At 54.7% G+C, this 15,296-nt stretch overlaps 3 protein-coding genes across 10 annotated transcripts; 2 read left to right on the top strand and 1 right to left on the bottom strand.

Annotated features, from left to right (window-relative positions):
* The first annotated feature begins 98 nt into the window (after positions 1–98).
* SCRN2 (secernin 2) lies at positions 99–3,777 on the top strand. Of its 2 annotated transcripts, XM_004282689.3 has the most exons (8): positions 99–206; positions 590–763; positions 1,066–1,247; positions 1,842–2,041; positions 2,486–2,701; positions 2,798–2,963; positions 3,056–3,236; positions 3,467–3,777. In XM_004282689.3, exons 2-8 carry the CDS (start codon positions 590–592, stop codon positions 3,623–3,625), a joined length of 1,278 nt encoding a protein of 425 aa, XP_004282737.1. In that variant the 5' UTR covers positions 99–206; the 3' UTR covers positions 3,626–3,777. The 2 variants fall into 2 exon arrangements, with proteins under 2 accessions (XP_004282737.1, XP_012393205.1); XM_012537751.3 differs by having other exon boundaries at positions 133–763.
* Positions 3,778–4,232: 455 nt separating this feature from the next.
* On the bottom strand, positions 4,233–8,906 carry LRRC46 (leucine rich repeat containing 46). Of its 6 annotated transcripts, XM_049701604.1 has the most exons (9): positions 8,847–8,906; positions 8,593–8,667; positions 8,387–8,492; positions 6,973–7,081; positions 6,084–6,130; positions 5,688–5,797; positions 5,429–5,498; positions 4,849–5,129; positions 4,233–4,732 (listed from the first exon to the last, which is right to left on the bottom strand). In XM_049701604.1, the coding sequence occupies exons 2-9, from the start codon at positions 8,600–8,602 to the stop codon at positions 4,362–4,364; spliced, it is 1,104 nt and encodes a 367-aa protein (XP_049557561.1). In that variant the 5' UTR covers positions 8,603–8,667; positions 8,847–8,906; the 3' UTR covers positions 4,233–4,361. The 6 variants fall into 6 exon arrangements, with proteins under 6 accessions (XP_049557561.1, XP_049557560.1, XP_004282738.1 ...); XM_049701603.1 differs by lacking the exon at positions 8,847–8,906 and having other exon boundaries at positions 8,593–8,729; XM_004282690.2 differs by lacking the exon at positions 8,847–8,906 and having other exon boundaries at positions 4,981–5,129; positions 8,593–8,729.
* Positions 8,864–14,669, top strand: MRPL10 (mitochondrial ribosomal protein L10). 2 transcript variants are annotated; one of them, XM_004282691.4, is made up of 5 exons: positions 8,864–9,143; positions 11,027–11,196; positions 12,433–12,597; positions 12,852–12,996; positions 13,716–14,669. In XM_004282691.4, the coding sequence occupies exons 1-5, from the start codon at positions 8,864–8,866 to the stop codon at positions 13,970–13,972; spliced, it is 1,017 nt and encodes a 338-aa protein (XP_004282739.2). In that variant the 3' UTR covers positions 13,973–14,669. The 2 variants fall into 2 exon arrangements, with proteins under 2 accessions (XP_004282739.2, XP_012393233.1); XM_012537779.3 differs by lacking the exon at positions 8,864–9,143 and adding an exon at positions 9,168–9,305.
* The last annotated feature ends 627 nt before the right edge of the window (positions 14,670–15,296 follow it).

Raw genomic sequence — 15,296 nt, 5'->3', positions numbered from 1 at the left:
ACTCCGAAGGCCGCCTCGCTCCAAGAAGTGGTGCTGGCGCGCGCCCTGGTGGAAAATCAAGGAACTGCAGGTGCTCGATTCCGACTCCGCCCCCAGGCCCAAAGCCTTCCAGGTCATCTAGGAGCCTCCGCCCCTTGAGACCGACCTTACCCGAAGCGGAGCCAGTGGCGCTCGGGACGAGGCTGCGGATCCTGGAGGGAGAGAGGGTGAGGGGCATACAGTATTGGGGAAGCGAGAAACTGGCAGACAGAAGAGTGGCGTGCGATTCTTGGAGAGGGGTTGGGCAGCGAGGGAGACGCTCCCGCGACTGCCCTGAAGGGTCAGGACTTCTGGGAGAGCACGGCCCTCGGAGCATGCGGTCTGCGCCCGTCTGCTGGCTCCCAAGTCTGGAGCCTGGCGAGAGAGTGGGCGTCTCCGTCGCGCACGCCGGGCATCGAGTGTGCGTGCGGTGCTGAGCGTCCAAAACCCGACGGCAGTGTCTTCCCTGAGTGTCTCACGTGTTGGGAGAAGGGCTCCCTAGGACTGCGCCCCGTTCAGGATAATGGAGAGGTGGCACGAGAGGGACACACTCATCTCCACCTCTCCGCAGATGGCATCGTGGAGCCCTGACACCCCATGTTCCTGCGACTGCTTTGTCTCGGTGCCCCCGGCCTCGGCCATCCCAGCTGTGATCTTTGCCAAGAACTCTGACCGGCCCCGGGAAGAGGTGCAGGAGGTGGTGTTTGTACCGGCAGGCACTCATGTCCCTGGGAGCCGGCTCCAGGTGGGTTAGACCTTATAGGGTGCTGGGAGTTGTGGCAGAACTAGGCGTTCTTCTAAGACCTTCTTCCTCTGCTCCCCCACCTGGGAAGCTGCCAGATGTGGTGAAATGAGCATGAGCGTTGAGTCTACCGACTGGAACCTAACCTATTATTTAGCCTCTGTCGACCTCAGTTCCCTCATCTGTAAAATGGGAATAATAAGACCTTCCGTGAAGGACTGTGTAAGGTGACGGGCATAAGTGCCACCACTTTATAGGTACCTCCTTTCTGAGTGGACTCTCCCTTTCTCCTCCCTTATCTCCAGTGCACCTACATTGAGGTGGAACAGGTGTCAAAGACCCATGCTGTGATCCTGAGCCGCCCTTCTTGGCTGTGGGGGGCTGAGATGGGTGCCAATGAGCATGGTGTCTGCATTGGCAACGAGGCGGTGTGGACCAAGGAGCCAGTTGGGACAGGGGAAGCCCTGCTGGGCATGGATTTACTCAGGTGTGGACCCTGCCTCCCTCATCCCGTCAATATACCAGAAATCTGGGGCTGAGTACTGACCCAGGCCATCCTCCTTGCCCTGCCCCGAAGCCTGGTTCACAAGCGCCTCCCCCTTTCTGCCCACTTTGTCATCATCTCCAGGGAGGCTGTCCCTGCCCCGCCCCTCTCTTGGCCCCATCTCCACAGTCTGGTAAGGAGCTCCCAAGTGTGGCCATCTCTGGGCTTCTGCTGACCCAGAAATAGGACAGTGGTTTAAAATTTTTTTCAATAGAAGTAAAATTTTTTTCAAATGAAATCTCAGGGAGAATTTTGATTTGTAAAACCACTAAACATGGAGCAGCTCTGATTGAAGAGGTTGGAGGGCTCAGGGCACTTCTTTCTCCAAGAATATGTTTCAGTCCTTTTTATGAATCCCTTAGAGCACAGCTTGAAAACCACTGGCCTATATGTGCTTAATACAACCAATGTTGGCCGATTTTCTCTGTGACTTGGGCCTGTCACCAAACCTCTCTGGGCCTCTTCTGTCCACTGAAGCTCTGCCACCAGCCACTGATACCCCATCGCCCTCTGTCCCCTGGACTCTCTTTGTGTCAGGCTGGCTTTAGAACGTGGCAGCTCAGCCCAGGAGGCCTTGCACGTGATCACAGGCTTGCTGGAGCGCTACGGGCAGGGGGGCAGCTGCCGGGAGGACCCCATGCCATTCTGCTACCACAACACCTTCCTGCTGGCCGACCGGACTGAGGCATGGGTGCTGGAGACGGCGGGGAGGCTGTGGGCTGCGCAGAGGATCCAGGGTGAGGGGCCTGGCGCTGGGGCCTGCCTCCCAGAGGTGTTCCCCTTTTGGGGTGGGAACAGTGCTGGGGGCAGGGAAGGCCCGATCCAGGAGCAAATGTCTCGGGTGGTGGGGGCATCCAGGGAGATGGGAAATGAGTCCACTCAGGAACTTATCCTCCCCCCTCACTTGGTTGAGTCCTCTTGTGCTCCACCCTGCCGCTTCCTCTGGGGAGCCTTCCTGGACTTCCTGGTGGCCAGGTTTCTCCCTTAAACGCAAGCAGGTTCCTCTTCTTGATGCTCACCACAGCTGCAAGCTCACAGTTATTTCTGTGATCGGTTTGTCTGTCTCCCCCTCCACGAGGGTTGTCTGTTCCCTTCACCACTGTGTTCTTAGCACCTAGCTGAAACCCTGGCACAGGACAGGGGCTTAACGATAAACGAGCGACTCCCCATCTCCTCCAAAGAGGGGGCCCGCAACATCTCCAACCAGCTGAGCATCGGCACGGACATCTCAGCAGAACACCCTGAGCTCCGGCCCCACGCCCGGGCCCAGGGCTGGTGGGATGGGCAGGGTGCCTTTGACTTTGCCCAGACCTTCTCCCTGACCCAGCAGCCTGTGCGCATGGAGGCTGCCAAGGCCCGCTTCCGGGCCGGGCAGGAGCTGCTGCAGCAAAGGCAAGGTCAGTGAGTGGATGGGGTGGGGGCCGGCCTCCCTCCCCTCCCACAGCTTCAGGGGGCTTAGTCTGAGGCCGGAGGGCCCCTTTCTGCCCTGGCAGGGGGCATCACGGCAGAGGCGATGATGGGCATCCTCAGGAGCAAGGAGAGTGGCATCTGTATGGACTCCGGAGGCTTCCGCACCACGGCCAGCATGGTGTCCGTGCTGCCCCAGGACCCCACACAGCCCTGCGTCCACTTCCTCACTGCCACGCCAGACCCGTCCCGGTGAGAATGTGGGGAAGGCTGGGGAGAATGGGCCAGGCAGGGGAGACGGAAGGGTGCGATAGCCCTCAATCCTTCCATCCCTGTCCCATCAGGTCGGTGTTCAAACCTTTCATCTTTGGTGTGGGAGCGGCCCAGGTCCCCCAGGTGCTGTCCCCCACTTTTGGAGCACAGGACCCTGTTCGGAGCCTGCCTCGATTCCAGACTCAGGTGGATCGCCGGCACGCCCTCTACCGCGGACACCAGGTGGCCCTGGGGCTGATGGAGAGTGAGCAGGTAACCCCCAGGGAATCCCCCACTCCCAGCTGGGACTCTGGAAACGTGAGGGGACCTGGGAGTGGAGGAAAGACTGCAGAGCTGGGGAGAGGAGTCTCTCCCTTCAAAGCCAGCTGTCCAGGAGAATGTTGGGTGCTCTGTCCTTTCTCCTGCTTCTGTGAGATGGCAGCCACGCCCCCCTTCCGGAGGGAAGCCGGTCCCAGGGACTCAGCGCTACCTTTCCCGGGCAGGATCGTGGGCAGCAGCTCCGGCAGAAGCAGCGGGACCTGGAGCAGGAAGGCCTGGAGGCTGTGCGGGGGCTGCTGGCCAGGGAGTGGGCCCCACCGCCCCAGGAGCTGGGCGGCCTCTTCCAGGCCTTTGTGGAGAAGGAGAGCCGGGCATATGCCTGAGCCCGGCTCCTCCCGGCTTGGCCTGGGGTGCAGCGGGCTGCAGTGGGCACAGGACCCCTGGGGTAGAGGGAGAGAGCAACCCCTTCACCGCCTCCGCCTTGTTCTGAGTGGCCGGGTCAGCCTTTGCCTTAATAAATGTGTTCTATTTCCTCGTTCAGTGTCCAGGGCCAGTGGGCGTGGGAGAGCCAAGAGAGGGCAAAGGGCAGCCCTGAGGTGGCTGCAGGGCCTCTGGGTGCCTTGCTGGGCGGTGCATTCTTCTGACTTGGTGAAGGTCTTGGGGGGCCCTGTGGGGAGAGGAGGTGGCCCCCAGGCGTGTGGGTGTGTGTACACGGAGGAGCATGCATGCCTGGCACAGCAGGTGGCCGCTACGTGGGGAGGATTAGAACCGGCTTTTTGGTCCTTGACCTGAACCTCCGAAGGGCACTCCCTAGGGGGGGCGGTGAGATGTGTGCCCCGCGAGATGGCCTGAGACGGGGTGCCCGTCCCCTGGGTAGTTCCTGCAAGATCCTATTCTTTGGAATCAGGCTCTGTGTTCCTGCCACTGTTTCTGGGTGCTGTTACTGACAGCTTCCCCTGAGATTCCCCCAAGTGACACGGAAGACACACGCAGGGCCTGGACATACTTCATTGGGGACAGGCTCCTGTCACAGGTGAGGGCTCTGAGGGGGAGGGAGACCCACTCCACTCTTCGCTCGTCCGTGTTCCTGGGGCTTTGCTGGTAGCGATGGGCTGCGCTTCACTTCTTGAGTTTTTCGGTCACGGTTTTGGTCGTGCTGGGGGCCCCAGCCGGCGAGGCCTTGGCGGCTGCGGCCGCTCTGGCCCCCTTCCCTGCCTGAACAGTGCTTTGCAGGCTCCTGGAAGCCGGAAGGCATGGTTTCTTGGTGGCAGAGGAGGCTTGTGGCAAGGAGACGGGCTCTGGGGATGTCTCCTTCCCTTGCCTGGGAGGGACGGAAGGGCTGCTGTTCCCGGCCATGGGCGCCCCTGGCAGCGGTGGGAGGTCGGTGAGGGCGGGCCGCATCTCCACCCTCAGTAGGTGCTCCAGCAGGGCTGTCTGCTGCCTGTGCTCCCGGTGCCTGCTCGTCTCCTGCTCCAGCTCCTTGAGGAAGCCTGTGAGGGGCCAGGACGGTGGGTGGTGGATGGAGCCCCGGGCTTAGCAGGAACAGACTCTCCCCTACCATCCCTAATGAGGAGGAGCCTATGATGGGGTGGGGAAGACGAGTCACCTGCATGCCCAGACTGGTCTGGCCCTGGGACCACGTCCCCAGACACCACCGCTGTCTTAGCTTCTCCCAGATCCCACAGGGCAGGCAGGGGTGTGCTCTGGGGAGGCTGCAAGCCTTGGAAAGCAGGGTCACCTCGCTCTGAGCAGAACGGGCCTCTCAGCTCTGGGAACTCCTCGTCCTCATTGCTTGAGGCTTGATCCTCCTCGTCCGAGGTCCAGCGCTCTGCCACAGGCTGCCCGTCTAGGTCCAGGAGCAGTGGCAGGGCTTCTGTCACCAGCCTCCTGCAGGGCAGAAAGAACAGAGGCTACCACCCAGGAGGGCATGCCTGCGCGTGGAGCCTGGGAGGATGCACAGACACAAGCCACAGCAGCCACGCCAGGAGGGGAGGTGTTCTCGAGCTGGAAGATAGGCCTGTGGTCAGGCCAGCCAGCTGAGGGCAGGCCCCAAGTGGAGTTATGGGGGGTGGGAAGGCCAAAGGGGCCCAACTCGAGCTGGAGTGAGGGTGGAGAAGGTGCCAGGGATGCCCCCCCCAGGTTTGCAGGCCGTCACCCCTCTCTTCCCACCTTCACTTCCTCCTCACCTGTAGCTCTCCTGGTTGGTGCAGCTGTTTCCAGTCAGGTTGAGGATGAGAAGGCTCTCGGGGAATTCATCTGCACACAGCAAAGAGAGGAATAATGAGGTTCTCACACCCACCTTCCTGTCTAAAGCCACTGCCTCTTTGCACAGCCCCCCAGAGCCCCAGAGGATGTGCCGATAATGCAGGCACGGGGAGGGAGAGCAGAGAGGAGGGAGGGCACCACCGGGACTTATTCCATGAGCCAGGGCAAGGACGTTCCTACCCAGCTTCAGTATTTCTATCAGGTTCTCAGAAAGGTCCAGAAACTGGAGGTGTGGGAGGTCGCGGAGGTTTTCCACCTGCCTGATTCGGTTTCCTGCCAGAGACAGGAAGCTGTAGGGGAAGGGAGGGGGAGAGACAGCTGAATCACAGAACAGCTGAAGCGGGGGACGGGGGCACCAGGCGTCCGGGGCCCCGTGGCTAGGCAGCCGGATGATAAGTGGGGACGCATGGCCTTCTGGGGTGAGGGAAGCAGAGCTAGGCTTGCAGGGTCCTTGGCTGACCAGCAGCTGGGCTTGGGGAGATCTGAGCCAGTTCTTCGGGGTATTACCAGGTTCCTCCCCTTCATCCTCCCTCTTCTTCCCTCCCCCCACCCTGCCTGAGCCCTGGCACCACGTACCGTAAGGAGGGGACGCAGGCCAGGTTCTCAATTCGCTCGATCTTATTCTGCAGGAAGAAACCGAGTTGGGGAAACCAAGCTGAGGTCAGCTGAATGGGGGGCCTTTTAAAGGGACAAAGCCCCAAAACCAAGTCTACTCTTGAGGCTGGAGATGTGGCGCTTTGGGAATGATCATCCCACTTCTTGAACTGGTTGTCACTACCTTGGGATGATTTGTTTTCTCCAGGTGGATGGTTGAGGGCATAAACTTGGGGCTGGGCTAAATTTGATTTAAGTACCCTGATCACCCCACAACCAAAGAGTGACCTGGACATCAGAGAAGGAAACCAAGGGGAAACGGGGAAAGGGAAAAGGCTTTGGTGGTGGATTACACACATGGAGGGGACAGTGTACCTATACTACTTTGGTCTGTCAAGTTTCTGTGGGGGAAGGTTAAGGGATCTGGGTATATTCAACCTGAGGGAGGCTGGAGATCAACCACCCACCCACCCCCACTACCACCACCACCAAAAAGCCTTCAAGGTTCTGAAGGATGCTGAGGAATCTCGTGGTTCCTTCTTCCTTTTTTTCAAAACAGGAAATGGACTTGAGCTATATAATGTGAGAGATTCAGGGCAGACATCAAGAAGGACTTCTAGAACAAGAGAATTGTCTGACAAAAAAACAGTGACTCAAGAGCATGGTCAGCATGTCTTTTGGGTGGATTGGTCTTTCAATTCAAGATAATTCCTGATTCATCTGGAAACAGTTTCTATGAAGGTCTGCCTGCCTGAACACCAGTAAATGGGCAAGATGACCTGGTTGGCTCCTTTCAGATTAGACAGACATGGCCCACAGGGGATGCAGTCCTGTCCACAGGGAGGAGTAAGGGCAGGAGGCAGGAAGTTACCCCTTGCAGATAGAGGCTGTGAAGATTCTGGAAGCCCTCTAGGTTCCTGATAGTGGTAATTCCCTCCCGGTCCAGGCGGACAGTCTGCAGTTCAGCAAGCGTGTGGAACCTGGGCAAACGGTCAGCAGGGTTGGCTAACAAGGCCACTTCTGTGGTCTCTTAGGAGGAAGACGGAGGGGAGGGTGTTTCAAAGAGGGGGTGGATGGCTCAGTGATTGCTCAGATGTCAGGGACACCTGCTTGACTCATGAGGCGGGGTCTAGATCGGGGAACCTGGGTTGACTTGGAGACCTGGGTATCTGCCAGTAGCACTGGGAGGGATAAGAGTGAGAGGTGAGTAAGGGCCCTTGGACTGGGAAACTGGGTGATGGCAGCTTACGGTTCCTGCAGAGGCAGGGGAAGACTTCCTCCAGCCAGGTTGGGCTGGGACAGAGAGGGGACAATCTCTGCAGGAAGATCCTTCCTCACCTCCCTTCTGAGTGGTCCACGGAGGGAAGATCACTTGTTCCACCCACCCATTCATTAATCCCCAAACATTTAGTAAGTGCCCATCAGAGACAAATGAAAGAGTCCCTGCCCATCACTACTAGGGAAGCTGGCCAAACATCTATGACAAGTGGATGACAGAGGCATGTGCAAGGGACTAAGGGAGACCATGGATTATACACTGCATTCAGACTGGGGTGTTCAGGGAATGCTTCCTGGAGGAGGTGACATATGAGTAGGCGTTAGCCAGGAAGGTGAGGGGGGATGAGGAGAAGGCATTTCAAGCAGAAGGTATAGTATGTGCGAATCCAGACTTCCTTGAACTTTAATGTGCCCATGAATCCCTTAGGGGGTCTTGTTAAAGTTCAGATTCTGATTCAGTAGGTGGGCCTGAGACTCTTCATTTCTAACAAGCTCCTAGGTGATGCAGATGCTTCCCACTCATCCCAGCACCACTCTGAGTAGTAAGGTGCTAAGATGTGAGAACATGGGGTCTTAGAGAAATCACACACTTATGGAGAGTGGCAAGAAATAAGGCTGAAAAGGCAGCAGAGGTCAACTCAGGCTAAGGTGTTTGGATTTTATTCTGGAGGTACCAGGGAGTCAGGTTCTATCAGATTTGTCATTTAAAAGGATCACTTTGGCAACAGTATAAGGTGCCTGGACTGGGGGTAGAGGGACTAATTAGGAGTTTGTTGAGAGGTGATGACTTATTTAAGACCCTGACTTAAAGCAATTGAGTGGGCATGGTGAAAAAGAAATAGAATGATTTTTAAGGAGGGAGAATAAGTTGGACATTGCCACTGACTGAATGTGTGGAGTTAAGAGAGGGACAAAGAAAGTAAGTTGACAGATCAGTAGAGCTCAGGGGACTGGTCATCCTGTGTGTTTCAATATTCCAGCACCCCTTTCCTCTCCCATGCACTCACATCTTCTCTGACAGGTCCTCATCCTCAGGGAAGGCCAAGTTCCGCTTCGTGATAAGGGCTTCAGTAATGCACACACCGCCTTCCTCTGGACTCTGGGCAGGCTTATCTGTGAAAAGAAGAGTCCAATTGTTACATTTCCTGACTCTTGGAGGCCTGACTCTACTGTTAGTCAGTTGTTCTACCCAACATCCCACCTCCCTACTCACCTCCAGGCATGATCTAAAAGCTGCTGGCTTGGGGAGGGATTTGAACGAAGAGGAGCAGAGCAGCTTGGACAGCCCCTGGGAATGGAGGAATGGAGCCCCAGGATGGTATGAGGATAGAGAAGCTCAGAGAATTGGGGGACAAAGGAAAGGGGTTGATTCAGAGCAAATTGTTGGGGTGGCATAGAAGACGAAAGTAAATCGAAGTGGAGGGTCTGGAGTTTGAGGGGTGTATAGGGGCTTTACTGGCCGCCTACAGGGGGCCTGTAGGTAGATGGTGGCGCGTGCGGAGGGCAAGAGCGGTTGGAGGAGTCTAGCGTCGTTGCTAGGAGACTGGACGCCAGATGGGTCATCTGGGAGGGCGGGCTCGCCGGTGCCGGGCTCGGCGCATTCGTGTTGCTGCTCCAGCCGGCGGCTCCGCCCTCCGCTTCCGGCCCTGGGACTACCCACAATCCTTAGCTCCTTCCGTCTCGCTAGGCTCCGGGCCGTTCTTCCGGTGGCGATGGCTGCGGCCGTGGCTGGGATGCTGCGAGGGGGTCTCCTGCCCCAGGCGGGTAAGGAGCGGCCCACGTCTTCTCGGCGCGTTCCGGCCGATGCTCTCTACTCGTCTCCCTCCTCTACTACTAATCCCGTCCCGAAATCTCTGATCCCAGACACCTCCTGATGACCCCTGACCCCAGCTAGATCGCCGGCCTCCTTCCCCCATCTAATTTGCTGTGAGTCCAGACTCTAGTAATAACGACAACACAGCAAAAACGTCAGCGACAACCACAGTATTTATTCTCGACGCCCCAGTCCCCCTGCCTTGTTTGGGGTTTCTCTAGCCCACCACCCAGCTCTTTCTGCCTCCAGAGATTCCTTAAGGTCTCAGCCTAAATGTCATCTCAGGCCTTCCCTCGCCACCCTCCGCAAAGGTTTCCCCTGTTAAATCTGTATCTCTCACCCTGTTTACTGACCCCTTCGCCTTATCACAATCTAATTTAGCATTTCTTTATTTATTGTTTTCTCTATTAGACTATAAACTCCATAATGTCAGAACCCATGTTCATTCAGCATAGCCAGCATGTGGCATGGTGCCTGACATTAATAGGCATGCTATAGATATTTGTTTAATGAATGATTTTGAGTACGTAATATAGGTCAGACACAGTGATAAGTACTTCACATGTATTGTTTCATTTAAACCTTAAAGCGTCCTTTGAAGAAGGCATTATCTTCCTCTCTTTACAGATTAAGAAACTCAAGTTTAGACCAATTGAGTGACTGGTCAAGGTCACAGCTAGTAAGTGGCAGGAGAGAGATTAAAATCTGGTTCCATGTGTGTCAATTATATCTCAATAAAACTGCAAAAATTTTTGAGAAATCTTGTTCCATCTGATTTAACTTAAGAGTTAGGTTTTGTGGCCACTGGCAAGAAAACCTCTCACTTAAGCAATTCTCCATGCTCTCTGACTGTTAGAGCCACCTTCTGGCTGCACCTTTCTCTGAGATCCTATTCCGGCCTTGGGAAGGGCTGAAAGTGGGAAGCTCTAGCTTGGGTCCTTTTGTTGAGCGTGAAGCGGTTACCTTGGCTTAGGGCTTTCGAGTGGCTCCCTTGTCTTCTGAGGGGTGCTCTCCAGCAATGCCTGTAAACAAGAAGCATAGAGAGGAGGGAGACTTGTTTGGGGGAGCTGTGAGGACAGTATAACTTTTCCCTCTTGCTTCAAATCACAGGGGAAGGAGCAATGCATAGAGCAGTGGTTCTCAAACTTTAGCCAGCATCAGCGTTACCTGCAGGGCTTGTTAACACTGTTTTCTGGGCTCCGCTCCAGAGCTACTGACTCAGTAGATCTAGGACGGGGCCCGAGAACTTGATTTCCTAACAAGTTCCTGGGTGATGCTGATGTTGGGTTGGGGAGGGGTGGTGGTGGTGCACACTTTGAGAACCACTGGCTTATAGCAGGGGTTGGCAAACTATGGCAGGGCTAGTCACCATCTTTCCTACATAGTTGTATTGGAACACAGCTACATCTGTTTGTTTACATATTGTCTATGGTTACTTCCATCATACAGTGGCAGAGCTGAGTAGTAGCGATAGGCCACATGGCTCTCAAACTTAAAATTTTTATTTGGTCATTTAAGAAAACATTTGCCCAGCTCTCTCCTCCTTTTTAAAATGTATTCAAAATACTTTCTCCTTTGTTCTCATTTTTTTCCTTATCTCTGCATAAAGAGCTGGAGAAATGGGCACCTCCAAGGATCAAGCACCTGAGCTAAGGTCACCAATTAAAGAGAAGAGAAGGTTCGGGGATTCAGGCTTTCTAGCAGAGTTCCTTGTCCCACTCAGTGCGGAGGCTAGCTCTGTGAACTCTGGTTGTTTGTGCCTAGGGGGTGGGTTTTGTCCATCTGGTGTAGACTAAGAGGCTGCTTCTCACCATATGGCCCTTTCTTCTCCCAGGCCAGCTGCCCATCCGCCAGCTTGTCCGCTATGGCTCCAAGGCTGTTACCCGTCACCGTCGTGTGATGCACTTTGAACGGCAGAAGCTGATGGCTGTGACTGAGTATATCCCCCCCAAACCTGCTGTCAACCCCAGATGCCTGCCGCCCCCTCCCAGGCCCCCCCAGGAGGTAAGAAACAGGCTGGGCATGTCGCCTGGTGGTGGGATGGTGGATTAAAGTGATCTTGTTGCTGTGGCCATAATGAAGTAGCACTCCAGGACATGGTCATCCACATCATTACTTCCCCACTTTGACCCTGTAGTCCAGATACTTTCAAATGAAATCTGCACTTGATTCTGCGTTGGCCTTTTGGGCTCTGTGGTTTGGACAGGGTTCCTGGATTTCCTTCATTCTTGTCTCCAAAAATGTGTGTGTGAAAGCTATCCACACAGGCGGAGGTAGGAGAGAACATCGCTCCCGTCTTGAAGCTTCCATGTTTTCTTAGAGGAACAACACGAGGTTTTTTGTCCTTGAAAAAGACCAGTGGAGAACTGGTAACTTCATGGTGGTTCTCAGCTCCACAAGTTCTCAACTTTGAGAAACACTGTCTTGAGAAAACGAAGTCTTGTTCTGTAAAAATACCTCAATTTTGAATTAACATTGCAAAAGAGTAATCTTGTATTTATAATTGGTAAAATAATTCAGCATGAGTACAGTGTCAGGGATAATTAAATGATTTTGACAGTATTATTATCAAAATAATGTTTGCTGGGTCAGACTGCTGTCCAGTTCAAGGGGACTGAGCATTCTCAGGTTTTAAAAACACTACTCTAGGGAATTTCCTGGCAGTCCAGTGGTTAAGACTCGGTGCTTTCACTGCCCAAGGCCCGGGTTCAATCCCTGGTTGGGAAACTAAGATCCCACAAGCCACACGATGCAGCCAAAAAGAATAATAACAAAAACTTAAAAATATATATTTATTTACTTATTTAGGCTGCACCTTGTCTTTGTTGTGGCACATGGGATCTTCCCTGCAGCCTGTGGGCTTCTTTAGTTGTGGCATGTGGACCTCTTAGTTGCAGCATGCATGCCGGATCTGGTTCCCTGACCAGGGATCAAACCCAGGCCCCCTGCATTGGGAGCACAGAGTCTTACCCACTGGACCACCAGGGATGTCCCAATAATAAAATTTTTTAAAATTAAAAAAATAAAAACACTGCTGTAAAGCCTGTGGTTATCAAATGGAAATGAAAGGATGGAGTGGGAGATAGAACATGTCTCAGAGTCAGGGGCCCAGCTCTCCTGCCTGTACCCTGATCTTCGTTAGGGCATCACTGGAAGCTCCAGCACCTGTCCCTGAGGGAGTAAGGGTTGTAAGGAGACGGGGCATTTTACATCCCCTTGGCCCTCCTTTTCTGACTGCAGGAGACAGGCCTCGTCCGGCTCCTCCGTCGGGAGATAGCAGCAGTTTTCCGAGACAACCGAATGATAGCTGTCTGCCAGAACGTGGCTCTGAGCGCGGAGGACAAGCTTCTCATGCGGCACCGGCTGCGGAGGCACAAGATCCTGATGAAGGTCTTCCCCAACCAGGTAGAGAACGGCTCCCTGGCATGGGTTGCCGTATTCCCCTCCCTCACCCCCATCTCAAACCCCAGCATCCCTCCCAAGATGTGGCACTCCTGACTCCTCCCTGCCACGGCAGCCCTCTAGTCTGGGGCCTAATCTGTGATTAGGGTTTGAGGAGACCCTCGGCTTGAGCCCTCAGCCTGGTGTGGCCTGTGACAAAGGTGGGTGACTCCTTCTCCTACTTGACCCCAGTAAGCCCTTCTTTCTTGCTGTTCCAGATCCTAAAGTCCTTCCTGGAAGATTCCAAGTACCCAAATTTGCTGCCCCTTTTTGTGGGGCACAACCTGCTGCTGGTCAGTGAAGAGCCCAAGGTCAAGGAGATGGTGCGAATCTTGAAGAGTGTGCCTTTCCTGCCGCTGTTGGGTGAGCAAGCTCCCCTGCCAGTTGGGGGTGAGGGTGAAGGGGAGTGGGTGCTAGAGCAGCCTGCTGCCATCTGCAAGGCTTGTGTGGGTAAAACTGTGGACATGCTTGGAGGGGACACCCTCTCGCGATGGAGCCTGCGTCGGTAGCACCATTTGATGAGGGCTGCTTGTGTGTGTCACTCCGCGGAGGGGACGTTCAGACACCTTGAGTCTAGCAAGGGGGTAGTGGGTATTGAAACCCACAAAGACAAAGATACTTAAAACAAATAGCCCAAGTGAAGGGTGCTGAGGGATAGTGAGCAATGCTTCCTAGACTCCCCTGGCGCCGAGAGTCCCTGGAGGTGCTTCTTTCAGAGAGTACTGATTTCACAGGTCTGTGTTGGGGGGCAGGAATCTGTGTTTATTATACAGACTCTCCCCACCCCGCCCCCCCGCCCCAAACACACACTCCATGGTTCTTCAAGGAAGTTTAGGAAACTGACTTAGTGGGGGTTGGACCAGGTAGATGTATCATGTAAGGGATTCTAGGGAAGAGTTAGGAAGGAAGGGAGAGGATTGATCTGAAACAGTGGGAGTGGGGCGGGGCACAAGTGGGAACCAGATTTTGGGGAAGGCTGGGAGGTAGAAAAGGGCAATGGAGAGCAAATTCCTAGGGTTGGACCATTATTTTTGGAGAAGAAAAGCATTTGTGGGAGCCTCGCTGATCCTGTGTTCTTCCAGGTGGCTGCGTTGATGACACCATCCTCAGCAGGCAGGGCTTCATCAACTACTCCAAGCTCCCCAGCCTGGCCCTGGTGCAGGGGGAGCTGGTAGGAGGACTTACCCTCCTCACGGCCCAGACCCACTCCCTGCTTCAGCACCAGCCCCTCCGGCTGACTGCCCTGCTGGATCAGTACGTCAGACAGCAACACGAGGAGGACCCTGTCGTGCCAGCCAGTGGGCAGCCGGATCCTCCCGACGCTGTTCCGGACTCGTAGCCAGCCTCTTGTACCCAGCCTGCCCATAAATACACTCTGCCCCGATGGCTGTCAGAGATATGGGGAACTTGGGGTGAGGAGTGGCGTTTGTTACCTGGCTTTCACTGACAAAGATCTCTTCCAGTACATGGCAACCCAGAGATGCAGAGGGATCCCATTTCAGAACGGAGGTGGCTCGTAATCACTGTCTTTGTCCCTAGTTTTCCCAACTTGGGACCTGATAGCAGCGGTCTCTTTCCATTCTCCAGGTCCAAGGCGGAAAAGCCTTTGGTTTCTGTGTTCACTGCCCTTGCTGCACGTGCCTCCCAGCCTATCCCCTCGTGGCTCCAATGTGCCAGGATAGCGCAACTGAGTAATTGATTGTGCTGAGAGTGGCATCTGTTGAGAGCCTACTATGCCAGGCTCCCTTTCCATGTGCTAGATCCTGTATTCCTCACATGTCATCCCCATTTCACAGAGAGGAAGGCTAAGGGGAGGAGAAGTTAAATAGCCCGCCCAAGGTCATGCAGTTGGCAAGAGTCAGCACAGGGACTGAGCCAGGCTCTTCCTACTCTGAAGATGCTGCCCTGGTTTTCTACACTAAAGCTTTTTCATTAGGGTCCCAAGTGTGCTTGGGTGTTAATTCTGCGCCCTCAGGGTGTGCCATGTCGTGGAAGAGTTGGGAGCACTGCTTTATGATAAAGTGAAATGCATTTTACTTACTGTGTTCTGCTGTTGACAAGCTTATCCTCCCTGTAGACTTATTCCCAAGGTCATCTCTGACTCACTTCTCTTCCTAGAAAATCCTTCCTCTTCCCATGTCCAAGCCTGTTACCTCCCTGTACTTGCTCCCACAAATGGCATTGCTTAAGTGCTTGTCCTTTTGAAGGCAGCTGCCCACTTTGTCCAGTATCTGGCCCATCTCAGGTGGTTCAAAACAAAAGAGCTGGGACTTCCCTGGTGGCGCAGTGGTTAAGAATCTGCCTGCCAATGCAGGGGACACGGGTTTGAGCCCTGGTCCGGGAAGATCCCACATGCTGTGGAGCGACTAAGCCCGTGCGCCACAACTACTGAGCGTGTACTCTAGAGCCCGTGCCACAACTACTGAGCCCACGTGCTGCAACTACTGAAGCCCGCGCACCTAGAGCCCGTGCTCCGCAACAAAAGAAGCCACCGCAATGAGAAGGCCGTGCACCGCAATGAAGAGTAGCCCCCGCTCGCGGAAACTAGAGAAAGCCCGCGTACAGCAATGAAGATCCAACGCAGCCAAAAATAAAATAAATTTATTTCAAAAAAAAAAAAGGAGCTGAGGGAAAGCCAGGATTCTGTTTTAATAAGGGGGTCT

Source organism: Orcinus orca, chromosome 19 (assembly GCF_937001465.1).
Source record: "Orcinus orca chromosome 19, mOrcOrc1.1, whole genome shotgun sequence".
NCBI lineage: Eukaryota > Metazoa > Chordata > Mammalia > Artiodactyla > Delphinidae > Orcinus > Orcinus orca.
This window is presented reverse-complemented; position numbering and strand designations above follow the sequence as displayed.

Excerpts from the sequence above, each read along its gene's own strand:
- LRRC46 (XM_049701602.1), bottom strand. The coding sequence starts at position 6,460 with ATGTGTGTAATCCACCACCAAAGCCTTTTCCCTTTCCCCGTTTCCCCT. Across the intron at positions 5,798-6,083 it reads GCCTGCGTCCCCTCCTTACG|CTTCCTGTCTCTGGCAGGAA; the intron begins GTACGTGGTGCC and ends CTTCCCCTACAG. Across the intron at positions 4,733-4,848 it reads AGACCAGTCTGGGCATGCAG|GCTTCCTCAAGGAGCTGGAG; the intron begins GTGACTCGTCTT and ends GGCCCCTCACAG.
- MRPL10 (XM_004282691.4), top strand. The coding sequence starts at position 8,864 with ATGGTGGCGCGTGCGGAGGGCAAGAGCGGTTGGAGGAGTCTAGCGTCG. Across the intron at positions 9,144-11,026 it reads GGGTCTCCTGCCCCAGGCGG|GCCAGCTGCCCATCCGCCAG; the intron begins GTAAGGAGCGGC and ends TTCTTCTCCCAG. Across the intron at positions 12,997-13,715 it reads GCCTTTCCTGCCGCTGTTGG|GTGGCTGCGTTGATGACACC; the intron begins GTGAGCAAGCTC and ends GTGTTCTTCCAG.
- SCRN2 (XM_012537751.3), top strand. The coding sequence starts at position 542 with ATGGAGAGGTGGCACGAGAGGGACACACTCATCTCCACCTCTCCGCAG. Across the intron at positions 2,702-2,797 it reads GCTGCTGCAGCAAAGGCAAG|GGGGCATCACGGCAGAGGCG; the intron begins GTCAGTGAGTGG and ends CTGCCCTGGCAG. Across the intron at positions 3,237-3,466 it reads GGCTGATGGAGAGTGAGCAG|GATCGTGGGCAGCAGCTCCG; the intron begins GTAACCCCCAGG and ends TTTCCCGGGCAG.